The 16,639-nt window shown below is 43.4% G+C and overlaps 1 protein-coding gene across 1 annotated transcript; it reads left to right on the plus strand.

Annotated features, from left to right (window-relative positions):
• Positions 1 to 15,197: 15,197 nt before the first annotated feature.
• On the plus strand, positions 15,198 to 16,306 carry LOC141127280 (proteinase-activated receptor 1-like). Its single transcript, XM_073613570.1, has one exon. It carries the CDS (start codon positions 15,198 to 15,200, stop codon positions 16,272 to 16,274), a length of 1,077 nt encoding a protein of 358 aa, XP_073469671.1. The 3' UTR covers positions 16,275 to 16,306.
• Positions 16,307 to 16,639: the final 333 nt, after the last annotated feature.

Below are 16,639 nucleotides of genomic sequence, written 5' to 3' on the forward strand. Positions count from 1 at the left end.
ATGTATTCCTTTAAAGCTTGTTCAATGGCCATCTGATGTAGTGGGTGTTTGAGCATTATGTCCGGTAAGTACCACGTTGGGTCATGCGCTTTTGGTATGGCTGAGGCTATAGTGGTGTATACTGCATTATGGTCAGACCACGGAATCGGAATTATATCTGATGCAATAATTTCTGGTATCATTCCTATTGTTAGAAAAATATGATCTATTCTGGTGAAGGTTTGATGAGGGTGCGAGAAATAAGTGAATTTTTTTTTTCATTGGGTTACTTTCTCTCCACGAATCTACCAGATTGTATTTGGAAAGAAGTTGAGAAAAAGGTAATCTAGAGGTTATTTTGGATGGTGTAAAAGGTGATTTATCTAGAAATGGGAGGAGGACCTGGTTCGAATCCCCACACATTATCACTGTTCCTATTTTGTGTGTATTAATCACTTGTAATATATGTGAGAGGAATGGTGTAGGTTGTTTGTTAGGAGCGTAGTAGGAAATCACCGTGATTGCTGTATCCATTATATAACCCATGAGTATCAGGTATCTACCTTCTGGGTCTTTAATTTCTGATGATAAGGTGAATGGTGTGGATCGGTGAAATGCAATTAGAGTTCCCCTTTGCTTGGTACAGGCAGAAGCCGTGTAAATTTGTTGATAAAAAGGAGAAATATATTTTGGAGTAGAATCTTTGGTGAAGTGTGTTTCTTGGAGGCATACTATGTGAGCCTTCTTGTTATGAAAAGTACGGAAGGCTTTGGTCCTTTTTTGAGGGACATTTATTCCCTGAACATTCAGGGAAAGTATATTCAGTGGTGCCATGGCAACAGATCAAATAGTTTTGACTTACTTTTTGTTATGCAGAGCTGACTGCGCAGATCAACCTGTGTGGACTGAAGAGATGAATAGATAGAAAAGAAACCAGTGAATTCTGGAGTAAAGAGTAAACAAAAAACATATGAGATTAGATGATACATTGTATGAATTATTTTTTGCAAGTAATCACAATTTACCCGTGAAAGAGAATAAATATCTCTCTCAGGGGAATAAGTGCCTTCGTCACACTCCCACATAATATGGTTGGGAGAATGAGGAGGGCTAATGGGGGTACACGGATCTTCCGCTTACAGGAGAGAAGTGCTATGTCAAAAGACATCAAAATGATGTTTCATTAATTGGAGTGCAGAATATAGTTTTTGTTGAAATTATTTATTCCAGGGTGGTTGTATATGGTTAGTCTTGCCCTAGGCTAAATAATTCAGTTAGAAAGGTACTGTTAATAACTTTGGTATTGATGAAGATAGTTTGAATTATTTTGGGATTTTAACCCTTTTAGAGTAAACAATTACATATTTTATTCATATGTAACTGTTTAGATATGTTAACTCATAAAATTGAGGTTGTATTGCTTCAGATTAGAATAAACAAAAACATAATTCTAGGAACTAGTTAGGTAATAATATATTTGTTTTAAGAAAAGAAAGAAAAAGCTTCCATTACTTCTGGGTATTGAACATATTTGTCCTAAAAAGTAATACATCTATTGTTATTACCTGATAATATATAACTGAACAAGAATTTCCTTATTTCACTTATATATTCTAAGGCTATATGAATCAGAAGTAATAAGAAATATAACTGGAATGTAACATGATCCCACACAGTGTGTGACTATCAGAATGCAGTTACATTCAGTTATAAATACAGGTTTTTTATAGAGAACCATCTCTTAGTATAATAAATGAAGAGATATCAGGAATTAGGATGTCAGTCCATTGAATCTTCTTGGTCCATGGATGATGTGGCATAACGGCCTCTTTTGTGAGAATGATGATTCCCATTTTGTTCTGAAATTTTCTGGGTGCTGCCTGAAGGTGAAGATGATGCCATTCTTCTGCGTGTGGAAGAGTTGCTGCTTGTGGGTTCTGTCAGATTTAATTTTAAAAGGGTTTGTTGTAGTTCATCTGCTGATCTGCTTCTGTAAATTGTACCTTGGTAGTTAAATCTGACTGAAAAGGGGAAGCCCCATTGATACATAATGTTGTGGCGTTGCAGTTCCATTAGTTGGGGTTTCATGGATCGTCTTTTAGTAATAGTAAGTTGGGATAGGTCAGCAAAAATTTGATAATTGTGTCCTTGAAAATTAAGTTCCTTTTTTTCTCTTGCAGCAATTAGTATTTGTTCTTTCGTTCTGTAGTAATGAAATTTTGTGATTATATCACGTGGGGGTCCATCTTTCTTTTTGGCTGTGAGGGCTCTGTGTACTCTGTCCAGTTCTAAACGTTCAATAGGGATATCTGGCTTTAGTTCTTGTAATAGAGCAGTAATAGTAGATTGCAGGTCTGTCACAGATTCAGGTATTCCCCTTATGCGCAAGTTTGAACGTCTGGCTCTATTTTCGTAATCTTCGAGCTTAGTTTGAAGTATTAAATTCTCTTTTTTTAATTGTTCCAATTCTGTTATATTTTCTTGGGTTGTAATTTCAATTTCATCCATTTTTATTTCTAAGGCTGCGGTGCGGTTTCCCAGCTCTCTTATTTCTTTGGTTAGGCTTTTTGTTATTTGGTCTGAGGTTTGTTTTAAAGCCTTATGAAGCATCTTTTCAAATTGTAATAATATTACTGGGGATACTGAGGAGGCTTGTGGAGAAGTTTGTGAGAGGATTTGTTCTGTATCTGACTCAAATGGAGAGTCTTGCTGTGACATTTTCTGTCTGTGAGAGCGCCCTGATGCTGTATCTTGTGAGGTGACTGGAGCTGCTTCATCTGCAGTGAGTGCCTGTGAGCTCTTTGTGAGGTGATTTTTCCTTGTCAAAAGGAGTTTATTGAGTATACAATGTTATAAAGATACATAAAGATTCATAAAGTAAGTTTACAAGGATCTATAAAGTAAGCTCATTGTTTTACAGTAGGGTTTATATAGGTAAATATCATGAAATTTCAAATATTAAACATTGGGTTCACGTAAACCTAAATTAAAGATATATATCATTTCCTTAGTTACTTTTGTAGGTATTTAAATGATTTATACCTACTATACATATTGTTTACAAGTAGAGTGTATATAGGTCAAATAAATTCTGATAATGAGCTTTAATCGTAAGGTGGAGAAAAGGAAAGAGAAAGAAGAAAAAGGGTTGAAAGGTAGAGATATGGTCCACAAGGTTGTCCCGCTCGTCAGTTTATTATTCTTTTTAGTTCTCTTTGAAGCCTTAGAATGGGTGTCTCTGTAAGTCATTTAATCTGTTACCATGGCAACAGGACAGAGTCATTGAAATTTGACAGGAACTGTTGTTTTATCCAAGGATGCCAAAGTTTTTCAAATTTTGGAATTTGATTTTGATCGATGGCTACCATCTTAGCATGGGACATTGTATTATTCATTCTGTGAATTGTTTCTGCTAGTACCAATGTAGGAGATTTCCATGCCTTGGCCACTGTCTGTTTTGCAGCCGTTATTAGTTGGATCATAAGTTTGAATTGAGAGAGTGTTAACCATTCCGGTTTTAGATTAAGTAAAGTTATATATGGATCTGGTTGTATTATTTTTTTAAATATTTTAGATGCAATCACGAAGACTTCCTTCCAGAAGGTTTGGATTACTGGGCACGTCCACCATATGTGTAAATATGTGCCTATTTCTGGGCATCCTCGAAAACAAAGAGTTGAGGTATTAGGTGAATATTTTGCCACTCTAGCAGGTACAAGGTACCAGCGAGTTAGGACTTTATAATTTGTCTCCAGTGCCAAGATGTTGGGTGAAGATGACTTAGATGTGAGCCATATATTAGACCAGTCCGTGTCTTCTAAAGTTCGTCCCAGGTCCTCCTCCCACCTCTGAACGTAAGAGGGTCTATTAAGATTTGCTACTCCATATAATTGATTATAAAGTGATGAAATTGTACCTTTAGCAAATGGATCTTTTGTACAGATTGATTCAAAAATGGATAATTGGGATAATGGGGTATCCCCCTTTAGGAATGGTGTATAGAAATTTTTGATTTGGAGATATCTAAATATCTCAGAGTTTGGTAGATCATATTTTTCTCTAAGCGATGGGAATGAAAGGAATGATTTAGATGCTATGAAGTCATTTAGTGTCTGAATGCCTGATGTTGTCCAAGCTTTAAAAGAATTTGGGTAGATCCATGCCGGATAAAAGGCCGGATTTCTGATAAAAGAAAGGAGAGGATTGTGTGGAGATTGTAACTGATATTTGGTTTTTAGTTTATCCCAGAGAGATAAGAAGTGTTTAGTTATGGGATTATGAATTTTAAAGCGGTCTTTAGGATCAAGCCATAATAAATTTGATATTAATAGAGGGTCATTTTCTGAAGCCTCTATAAATACCCATAATGGGATTTCCTGTTTTGCATGGTATTTGGACAGACTGGCCAAATGTGCTGCTCTGTAGTAGTTAGTAAAATTAGGGTATCCCAGGCCTCCTTTATTTTTGGGAAGATGTAGTGTGTGTATAGGTATACGTGGTTTAGAAGAGCCCCATATAAACGAAGTTGCTCTTTTTTGTACTATTCTCAAAAAATAGGAAGGAATTGGAATAGGGAGGACTCTGAATAGATAAAGCAATTTGGGTAGAATAGTCATTTTGATTGCATTAATCTTCCCTATCCAGGATAAAGGAAGTTGCGACCATTGTTTTATTAGATTTGTGATCTGTCTTAATACAGGAGGATAATTGGTTGAGAATAAGTCAGAATGAGATGCTGTTAAATGAATTCCAAGATATGGGATTGATTTTTCTGCCCATGTTAATGGGAGTGCAGCCCTAGCCGGGATCAACTCCATGTTTGTGAGTGAAATATTAAGCACTAGGCATTTCTTAGGATTAATCATAAGGCCGGATAGGGCTGCAAATCCATCAAGAGCTGGTATTAAGTTAGGACCAGAGACCTGTGGTGATGATAGAAAAAGTAATATATCGTCTGCAAATATACATAATTTGTGTGTAATACCTCCTACTTCAATGCCAGTTATAGTTTGGTTTGTTCTGATGTATTGGGCCATGGGTTCGAGTATAAGGGCAAATAATAAGGGAGATAATGGGCAACCCTGTCGGGTACCTCTTTCGATATTAAAGGCTTCAGATTTGTATCCAGCATATTTTATATAGGCTTTGGGTTTATTATATAATGCTTTGATCCATGTTAAAAAGTGGGGTCCAAAACCCCATTTTTGTAATGAATATTGCATATATTGCCAGGATACTGTGTCAAATGCCCTCTTAATATCGAGAGATAGAAAACATAAAGGGATTTTCCGTTTTTTAGCAATATGTGCCAATAACACTGCCCTGCGTATATTATCGCCTGCCTGTCTATTTGGCATGAAGCCTACTTGATCTCTATGTATTAATTTTCCTATAATGCTATTGAGGCGTTTTGCTATTATTTTTGCTAATAATTTAATATCGAGGTTTAACAGAGAGCTAGGCCGATAATTCACACAGGAAGTATCATCAGAAAGGGGTTTTGGGATCATACAAACAATTGCCATTAGTGTTTCTTGCCGAAAAGAATGTCCATCTAGAAGTTTGTTAAAAGTTTCAGTGAGAATGGGAGAGAGTATTTCTGAGAATGTTTTATAGTATAAAGCCGAGTAGCCGTCTGGGCCTGGTCTTTTGTTAAGTTTTAGGTCTTTTATGGCGTTAGTAACTTCATCTATAGTTATAGGCTCATCCAAACTGCTTTTCTGATTCTGAGACAACTCAGGTAAGGTTATTTTTGAGAAGAAGGATTCAGCCTCTGTAGGATTAAATTCATTGTTTGTCTTGTATAAAGTTGCGAGATGTGAGTGAAATTTATGGACTATTTTAACTGGATTACAAGTATAAACATTTTTTGATAATTTCAAACGTATTGGTTTGAAAGATTTGTTAGTTGAATTTAATGCCCCAGCCAAATATGTGCCTGGTTTGTTTGTATTCATGTAGAAATTGTGTTTGGAGCGTTTGAGGGATTTATCAACTGACTCAGTGAGAAATAGATCGTATTCCAATCTAGATTTTTCCAGATGAGATTTTGTACTCTGAGATGGATTATCTTGGAATGATATGTAGGCTGCATTAAAATTGAGTTCTAGTTTTTTTGCTAGATTTTTGCGTTCCCGTTTAAATAGTGCCATTTGTCTTTGTATTGTACCACGCAAGACAGGCTTATGAGCTTCCCACAGTGTTATTGGGGAGATGTCTGTTGTATTATTAATTGATATGTATTCCTTTAAAGCTTGTTCAATGGCCATCTGATGTAGTGGGTGTTTGAGCATTATGTCCGGTAAGTACCACGTTGGGTCATGCGCTTTTGGTATGGCTGAGGCTATAGTGGTGTATACTGCATTATGGTCAGACCACGGAATCGGAATTATATCTGATGCAATAATTTCTGGTATCATTCCTATTGTTAGAAAAATATGATCTATTCTGGTGAAGGTTTGATGAGGGTGCGAGAAATAAGTGAATTTCTTTTTCATTGGGTTACTTTCTCTCCACGAATCTACCAGATTGTATTTGGAAAGAAGTTGAGAAAAAGGTAATCTAGAGGTTATTTTGGATGGTGTAAAAGGTGATTTATCTAGAAATGGGAGGAGGACCTGGTTCGAATCCCCACACATTATCACTGTTCCTATTTTGTGTGTATTAATCACTTGTAATATATGTGAGAGGAATGGTGTAGGTTGTTTGTTAGAAGCGTAGTAGGAAATCACCGTGATTGCTGTATCCATTATATAACCCATGAGTATCAGGTATCTACCTTCTGGGTCTTTAATTTCTGATGATAAGGTGAATGGTGTGGATCGGTGAAATGCAATTAGAGTTCCCCTTTGCTTGGTACAGGCAGAAGCCGTGTAAATTTGTTGATAAAAAGGAGAAATATATTTTGGAGTAGAATCTTTGGTGAAGTGTGTTTCTTGGAGGCATACTATGTGAGCCTTCTTGTTATGGAAAGTACGGAAGGCTTTGGTCCTTTTTTGAGGGACATTTATTCCCTGAACATTCAGGGAAAGTATATTCAGTGGTGCCATGGCAACAGATCAAATAGTTTTGACTTACTTTTTGTTATGCAGAGCTGACTGCGCAGATCAACCTGTGTGGACTGAAGAGGTGAATAGATAGAAAAGAAACCAGTGAATTCTGGAGTAAAGAGTAAACAAAAAACATATGAGATTAGATGATACATTGTATGAATTATTTTTTGCAAGTAATCACAATTTACCCGTGAAAGAGAATAAATATCTCTCTCAGGGGAATAAGTGCCTTCGTCACACTCCCACATAATATGGTTGGGAGAATGAGGAGGGCTAATGGGGGTACACGGATCTTCCGCTTACAGGAGAGAAGTGCTATGTCAAAAGACATCAAAATGATGTTTCATTAATTGGAGTGCAGAATATAGTTTTTGTTGAAATTATTTATTCCAGGGTGGTTGTATATGGTTAGTCTTGCCCTAGGCTAAATAATTCAGTTAGAAAGGTACTGTTAATAACTTTGGTATTGATGAAGATAGTTTGAATCATTTTGGGATTTTAACCCTTTTAGAGTAAACAATTACATATTTTATTCATATGTAACTGTTTAGATATGTTAACTCATAAAATTGAGGTTGTATTGCTTCAGATTAGAATAAACAAAAACATAATTCTAGGAACTAGTTAGGTAATAATATATTTGTTTTAAGAAAAGAAAGAAAAAGCTTCCATTACTTCTGGATTATTGAACATATTTGTCCTAAAAAGTAATAAATCTATTGTTATTACCTGATAATATATAACTGAACAAGAATTTCCTTATTTCACTTATATATTCTAAGGCTATATGAATCAGAAGTAATAAGAAATATAACTGGAATGTAACATGATCCCACACAGTGTGTGACTATCAGAATGCAGTTACATTCAGTTATAAATATAGGTTTTTTATAGAGAACCATCTCTTAGTATAATAAATGAAGAGATATCAGGAATTAGGATGTCAGTCCATTGAATCTTCTTGGTCCATGGATGATGTGGCATAACGGCCTCTTTTGTGAGAATGATGATTCCCATTTTGTTCTGAAATTTTCTGGGTGCTGCCTGAAGGTGAAGATGATGCCATTCTTCTGCGTGTGGGAGTGTTGCTGCTTGTGGGTTCTGTCAGATTTAATTTTAAAAGGGTTTGTTGTAGTTCATCTGCTGATCTGCTTCTGTAAATTGTACCTTGGTAGTTAAATCTGACTGAAAAGGGGAAGCCCCATTGATACATAATGTTGTGGCGTTGCAGTTCCATTAGTTGGGGTTTCATGGATCGTCTTTTAGTAATAGTAAGTTGGGATAGGTCAGCAAAAATTTGATAATTGTGTCCTTGAAAATGAAGTTCCTTTTTTTCTCTTGCAGCAATTAGTATTTGTTCTTTCGTTCTGTAATAATGACATTTTGTGATTATATCACGTGGGGGTCCATCTTTCTTTTTGGCTGTGAGGGCTCTGTGTACTCTGTCCAGTTCTAAACGTTCAATAGGGATATCTGGCTTTAGTTCTTGTAATAGAGCAGTAATAGTAGATTGCAGGTCTGTCACAGTTTCAGGTATTCCCCTTATGCGCAAGTTTGAACGTCTGGCTCTATTTTCGTAATCTTCGAGCTTAGTTTGAAGTATTAAATTCTCTTTTTTTAATTGTTCCAATTCTGTTATATTTTCTTGGGTTGTAATTTCAATTTCATCCATTTTTATTTCTAAGGCTGCGGTGCGGTTTCCCAGCTCTCTTATTTCTTTGGTTAGGCTTTTTGTTATTTGGTCTGAGGTTTGTTTTAAAGCCTTATGAAGCATCTTTTCAAATTGTAATAATATTACTGGGGATACTGAGGAGGCTTGTGGAGAAGTTTGTGAGAGGATTTGTTCTGTATCTGACTCAAATGGAGAGTCTTGCTGTGACATTTTCTGTCTGTGAGAGCTCCCTGATGCTGTATCTTGTGAGGTGACTGGAGCTGCTTCAGCTGCAGTGAGTGCCTGTGAGCTCTTTGTGAGGTGATTTTTATTTCTGCCACGGTTTCCTCCCAGTACCATATTTCCTGCCCAAACTTTCACAGTTTGTTCCCTGGGGCAAAAAGGTTCAAATGGATACCTTTTGAGCCTGCAGGCTCCGCTTTGTCCTTCTCTTCTCTCCTCAGCGGTGTGGAGCTCTAACAATGCATGTCTGCTCCACTAGGCTCCGCCTCCTGCCCCCCCCAATTTACTATATTTTCTAAATCTGGACTCAAGCAGGTGACTTAACGGACAAATTACTGAAGTTTGAAGTTTCTAACCAGTAATTTCACAGTAAATAGATAAATAATAAATGATTATCTTATAACATATAACATAATAATATAGGATTTATCTTGTACCTTTTCATCAGCAGAAATTCTTATTCTCCCTCCTGTGTGAGAAAAACATGGGATTGTGGGTAAATCTTATACACATAAATACATGTTTCTTCCTTGTAGATAAGAGGGCGGGGCTGGAAGGGAGTATTTGTCTTTTAGACACGCCCCCTTCTATGACACTGCAGTGAGAGGCATTCCTCCACTCAGAGGTGGCTCTCTAATTAGGCAAATTAGGCAGATGCCTAGGGCCCCGCACTCACATCAGCCTCGCCTAATTTACCTGTGCTCAATCACTAATGCGGACTAACCAACTGGCTCCAGGTGCCATCTGTAAAAGGTGTGCGGGCAGCCATAGGGCTGAGCTGCCCTATGACTATCTCTGTCTGTGAAGGGGAAGAAGGAGCTCCGGTGGATGGATCCCATCCCAGCGCTTGCTGCAGCCAGAGAGAAAGTGAGTGCCCGGCCGTACAGCCCTTCTGTGTGCCTGGATAGGAGGAGCGGTGGGGATAGCTTCATATGGAGGAATTGATCTTTCAAAATCCCTTTGGAGCCGCGGAATGCCTGCTTCTATTGCAGGCGTTAATTGGCTGCAGAAAGAATAGGGAAAGATCAATTCCTCCATATGCAGCTGTCCCCACCGCTCCTCCTCCACCGCTCCTCCTATCCGACTTCTTTTTACTGCCCCCGTGCTCCCTGGTTCCTCCCAGTTCTCCCTGCCCACCCTACCCCACTGCTCCCTGGCTCCCCCCACTGTGCTGTCCAGTACCACCCACTGCTCCCCAGCTCCCCTCAGTGCTCCCTGGCTCCCCCACAGTGCTCTCACCCCCACAGTGCTCTCCCTCCACAGTGCTGTCTGGTCCCCTCTGTGCTCCCTGGCTCCCCCCATGCTCCGCCCCCACTGTGCTGTCCAGCCCCCCCACTGCTCTCCAACTCCCCCCCGTGCTCTGTGCTCCCTGGCTCCCCCACAGTGCTCTCCCCTCACAGTGCTCTCTGGTCCCCTCTGTGCTCCCTGGCTCCCCCCATGCTCCGCCCCCACTGTGCTGTCCAGTTCCCCCCCACTGCTCTCCAGCTCCCCCCAGTGCCCTGTGCTCCCTGGCTCCCCCCATGCTCCACCCCACTGTGCTGTCCAGTCCCCCCCACTGCTCTCCAGCTCCAACCAGTGCTCTGTTCTCCCTGGCTCCCCCACAGTGCTCTCCCCCCACAGTGCTCTCTGGTCCCCTCTGTGATCCTTGGCTCCCCCCATGCTCCGCCCCCACTGTGCTGTCCAGTCCCCCCATTGCTCTCCAGCTCCCCCCAGTGCTCTGTGCTCCCTGGCTCCCCCACAGTGCTCTCCCCCCCACAGTGCTCCCTGGTCCCCTCTGTGCTCCCTGGCTCCCCCACAGTGCTCTCCCCCCACAGTGCTCTCTGGTCCCCTCTGTGCTCCTTGTCTCCCGCTCCACCACCCTCCCCCCCTCAGTGCTCTCCCCCCACAGTGCTCTCTGATCCCCTCTGTGCTCCCTGGCTCCCCCACAGTGCTCTCTGGTTCCCTCTGTGATCCTTGGCTCCCCCCATGCTCCGCCCCCACTGTGCTGTCCAGTCCCCCCATTGCTCTCCAGCTCCCCCCAGTGCTCTGTGCTCCCTGGCTCCCCCACAGTGCTCCCTGGTCCCCTCTGTGCTCCCTGGCTCCCCCACAGTGCTCTCCCCCCACAGTGCTCTCTGGTCCCCTCTGTGCTCCCTGTCTCCCGCTCCACCACCCTCCCCCCCTCAGTGCTCTCCCCCCACAGTGCTCTCTGATCCCCTCTGTGCTCCCTGGCTCCCACCATGCTCCACCCCCACTGTGTTGCCCAGTTCCCCCCCCCGCTGCTCTCCAGCTCCCCCCCAGTACTCTGTGCTCCCTGGCTCCCCCACAGTGCTCTCCCCCCACAGTTCTCTCTGGTCCTCTCTGGCTCCCTCCCAGTGCTCTCCGACCCCCCGTGCTCCCTGGCTCCCCCCAACAGTGCTATACAGCCCCCCAGAGCTCTCTGCTCCCCCCGTGCTCCCTAGCCCCTCCCAGTTCTACCTGCCCCCCAGTGCTCTCTGCCCCCTGTGCTGTCCAGTTCCCCCTCAGTGCTCTCCACCCCCCCATGCTCCCTGGCTCCCCCTGTGCTTTCTACTCCACCCTGTGCTCTCCAGCTCCCCCCACAGTGCACTCCAGCCCCCACAGTGCTCTTCAGCTCCCCCATGCTCTCTGCCCCCTGTGCTTTCCGCCTCCACCTTACTTCCTGGCTCCCCCCATGCTCTCCACCACACTGTGCTATCCAGCTCCCCCACAGTACTTTCCAATTCCCCCCACCCCCCCTGTGCTCCTTGGCTCACCCCATGCTCTGCACCACACTGTGCTCTCCACCTCCCCCAGCGCTCTACACCCCCCACCCTCCCTGTGCTCTTCTGCCCCTTCCCCAGTACTCTCTGGCCCCCGTGCTCTCCACCACCCTCCTGTGCTCTCTGCCCCCGCCAGGCTCTCCGCTCCCACCAGTGTGCCCCCCCTAGTGCTCTCCACACCCCCAGTGCTCTTACCCCCCACACTCTTGCCCCCCCTGCTGCTCTCAGCCTCACTCTCGTGCTCTCCGCCACCCCTGTTCTCTTTTCTGGCTCCTCTTCCCCCCGGTAGCTCTGCTAGGTTCCCCCTTCTTTCCCTCCGGCTGCTGCGGGGGTCTCTCAGGCTGGAGAGGGGGGAAGAGACCGCTCAGTCTATTTTTTGTCCCAGTCTGGGCCTGGCGGGCAAGGTGAGCAGCTAGGCTGGCAAGGATCGATAGTCCTGGAGGGAGAAGAGCTCTAAAGACCTGCCAGGACTGGAGGACAGGCTAACTGGGGCCGGAAAACGAGGATGGGTGGAAAGTACAGGTGACCACGGACCACTCCATGTCACAGCAAACAGATCCTCTGGAAAGAGCAGGACACTATCCCCACCCAGAATGAGAATGGACCCCACCTGCTGCTGGCCGTCATGAACGTCCTGCTGGCATGGAAGGTACTGTACCAAGCATCACACACAGCTTCCCACAGATAGGCACTGCAGACTAGGACATGGGGCACAGGAGGGGCTGCAGACAGGGACAGGTCTAGGGATCTCTCTCTCACCCCCTCTCTCTCTCTCTCTCTCTCTCTCTCTCTCTCTCTCTCTCTCACCCCTCTCTTTCTCACCTCCCCCCTCTCCCTCTCTCCCCTCTCTCCCCTCCCTCTTCCCCTCTCTCCCCTCCCTCTTCCCCTCTCTCCCCCCTCCCTCTTCCCCTCTCTCCCCCCTCCCTCTCCCTCCCCGCTTCTCTCCCTCTCTCCGCTGGGATCCCCCCACACTCTTTCCTCTGTGGATGTGGAATGATTCAGTGACACCCCCTTCCCATTCTCCCAAGGCACAGAGGAAAATCCTAGAGGGGTTGTCACCTTGCTGGGTCCCAGATGTTGTATTGGCTTCATATGTCTGATGGGTGAGGAGGGTGCCCTGGAAGTGGTGCTGATCGCCTGTGTGCTCGATCCATGCATCTTTCTACAGCCATTTTTAATTGCTTGAATTTTTTTTATCCATTTTGGGTGTGAGTGGGGCCTCGTGCCTAAATTTTGCCTAAGACCTCACAAAGCCTAGAGCCACCTCTGCCACCACTGCAGCATTTTTATTGGACAGCTGGGATCAATGTTACTTTACCATTGGTCCAAGACTCCAAGCTGTCCATTGAGATCAGCGCCTCTGACAGGTAGTGAGGAGAAGTACTGTGAGCTCATCCTCTGAGCTTGTATTTATACTGGCCGCTCTGTATGTAGCTTCTGACAGGCTGCACAAGGAGCCCCGTATCTCTGAAACCATAGATGATAGGAGCCCCAAATTTTTACCACTGGTGGGGTAGGACTTAGACTACAAACCCCCATATCTCTATGACCCCAGGTCGCCGAGCTACGACCCTTGAAGATCGATTATTAAATTAAAAAAAAAAAAAATTTTATGTTCACGGCAGGCGAGGCCCTGCCTCCCCTGACTGCACGTCTCTGGTCTGGTGCCTATAACCCGCCATACGTGCTGAGTAAGCCCAGTTTTACTCAATGTCCTCAGGAGGTTGGACTCTAGGAAAAGCTGGTCCTGGTACCTAATGTTGTAAATGTTATAAATAAATCTAAAAATAATTATATTTCTAGTGGAGTCCACAGGCATGTAGAACACAACGTTCTTCAATGATTTTTCAGTCAGCCTCGTGTCTTTTCCAGAGAGTGGAGCATTTATTGGATGCCAGCAACAGATGACAAGTCCAACAGAGTATATAAAATATAATACAATAAAATAAGAACACCTATGAATCCCCTTTCATATATCAAGTCCTTCTGCCCAATCTTACCAAGCATATAGACCCAGGGCTGGTGCAAGGATTTTTGACACTCTAGACGAAACCTCATTTTGCTGCCCCCCTCGTCTCCGCCCCTGACTCCACCCCCTTTCCTCTGCCCATGTATATGGAGGAGGTGGCAGGGGTGGAGATTTTTGTGACGCCTCTCCACCTATTTTCACCATTAGTGGTGATTAAATACCACCAAACGAAAGTGTGAAAAAAATGATAAAAATGTCATATGTGTACAGTGTTATATGACTGAGTAATTGTTATTCAAAGTCTGATCCTCCACGGATATTCCCGGGTGTGCAATTCCATACTTATCCAACCACGCGCCAGCTGTTTTTCGGCTATGGCCCGGTCGGAAACTGGTTAAGTAACTTTAATTGCCGGATGAGCAGCAGTGGAAAATGATATTTACAAAAGTGGAGTAAACAGTTCTCTTGTTAGCATATAAGGCACAGATTCACAGTCCATTCACCAAAGATACAGAATGCAGCTCGGTAAACTGGCACTGTAGTTATTATTCCTCTATTTAGGCACATCAGTGGTATACAAGGCACATTTTGATTACTTGCCATAGGCCGGTGTCCATAGGCAGGTTCCACCGATGCAGCAGAGATGATTTAACAGGAAAATACACTGTCTCTGATGATCTTCTATCACAAGCATAGCAGCAGTGCTGATAGGCAGGACTCCTCAGGATCCCTGTTCTGTTCCTGCAGGCTGGAACACTCTCCCTGAGTAAGGCCTAGCTTTCCCTCACAAGCAGTGTATCATTCCCTCAATAATTCCACACACGTCTCCTGAAAATGGTGTCTGGGCTCTCTTTTATATCAGCGCTAACAAAAATTGGTGGACAAAATCTTGAGAGAACTTGTTCCCCAATCAGAACATGAGGCTTACCCAAGATGGCTGCTGGAGACAACTTCAGAGAACAGTTCCAGCCTCAACAGGATTTCACAAAACAGCAGAAAACACAAAAACATTCTGAATATAACATGACATTTCTACATGTGAAAGTGATTATGATACAATTGTAGTTCCACTTCTCCTCTCAGCAAGCAAGACTGTCCTGTCACAGTTAACAGTATGTGAGGAGGCTACCTACATAGTGCCCAACCTCCTAGAGCTCTGCTGTGTCTTTTGCTTAGCCTACTGTCCAACCTCCTAGAGCTGAGCCATATACCCAGAGATCTGCTTGGCCTTTTGGTTTGCCTAGGTTCTAACCTAGAGCTGAAACATATACCCAGAGATCTGCTTGGCCTTTTGGTTTGCTTAGGTTCTAACATCCTAGAGCCAAAACATATACCCACAGATCTGCTTGGCCTTTTGCTTAGCCTAGTGTCCAACCTACTAGAGCTGAAGCATATACCCAGAGATCTGCTGTGTCCTTCCTCTTACATTGGAATCATCAGCAGACCTCAGGACAACCAACATTAAGGGGGCACACAAGAAATCACCAATTGTCCTCCTGTTTGATGCAATGTGAAAAATGTTTTTCGTACAATGACTTCATATTTTGATGTTTTCAGGTAATGAAACTATGGAGGGCTCAACCCAACAAATTGACATCCACATACTACACAAAACATTTTTACATGAATTTAAAGAATATATGAACAGTTGGTTGGTGACGAAGTTTGTGCCCTCCATCTATACCGTGGTTCTCCTCATGGCTCTTCCTCTCAATATAATGGCGATCATCGTGTTCTTAGTGAAGGTGAAGGTGAAGAAGCCGGCGGTGGTGTACCTGCTGAACCTAGCCGCTGCTGATGTTCTCTTTGTTAGTATTCTTCCTTTCCACATCGTGTACCGATTCTCAGGAAATAACTGGCTGATGGGGGAAGGGATGTGCCGATTTGTCACTACCATGTATTTAAGTAACATGCGTGGATCCATCCTGCTGATGACGAGTATCAGTGTGGACCGGTTCCTGGCTCTGGTCTACCCGGTCCAGTCCCTTCCCTGGCGCACAGTGAGACGAGCCTGGCTGGTGTGTTGCTGCATCTGGGTGATATCGATGGTCAGCACTGTGCTGATTTTCATAGGGCAACTAACCCGACCATTTCCCGACCTAAATATCACAACTTGTTCTGATGTTCAGGATGCCGAATTGGTTGAAAGGTTTCATATTTACTACATTTTCCCCATTTATATCTTACTTTTATATTTCCTACCTTTAATTATTACAACCTTCTGTTACATTGGAATCATCCGCAGTCTCAGCGCTCCGAGCATTAAGGGCACCCAGAAGAGATCCCGAGCCATCCTCCTGTCTGTGGTTGTGTTGTGTGTGTTTGTCCTCTGCTTTGGCCCAGCCAATGTTATTTGGTTCATGCATTTCCTGCAGGTCTATAACCAAGCCAGTAACTTCCTGTACATCGTCTACATCATCAGTGTCAGTGTGAGTAGTGTCAGTTGTTGTCTGGATCCTCTGATCTATTACTATGCGTCCTCGGAGTGGCAGAGACACATCTACAGCCTGCTGAGATGTAAGAGAGAACATACACCACCAGTAGGCCATCAGAGGGTCCTCCTCCACAAAGACCAGATACAGAAAACTCCCAACAATTCTACTGAAACTTCCCAGTTTATATAACTGGAGGAGGCCAAACATTTCCAAAAAGTGATCCCCTTTATAAAGAAAAATAACTTGTATCTGCTTTACTAATGGCTATATGAGAGTATTAAGCACTTACAGTAAATGCTGATGTTGAGTTCCTTATATAACAGGTTCACTTGCTAGAAATGACTTTGCAGAAAAATGTTGTTAGAAATGATCTTGGTCTTGTTAGAAGGTTGTTGGGATGTGTTGCTAGAAACTCCTTGTCACTACCACCATATTACATTCTGAGAGACTCCTAGTAACCCCAATATTCTTAGTGTTCTGGTAGCCAGATCAACCTTGTTTATACTGTGTGCAGGGATGAGCCGAACACCCCCCTGTTCGGTTCGCAACAGAAC

The sequence above is a fragment of the Aquarana catesbeiana genome, linkage group LG01 (assembly GCF_042186555.1).
Source record: "Aquarana catesbeiana isolate 2022-GZ linkage group LG01, ASM4218655v1, whole genome shotgun sequence".
NCBI lineage: Eukaryota > Metazoa > Chordata > Amphibia > Anura > Ranidae > Aquarana > Aquarana catesbeiana.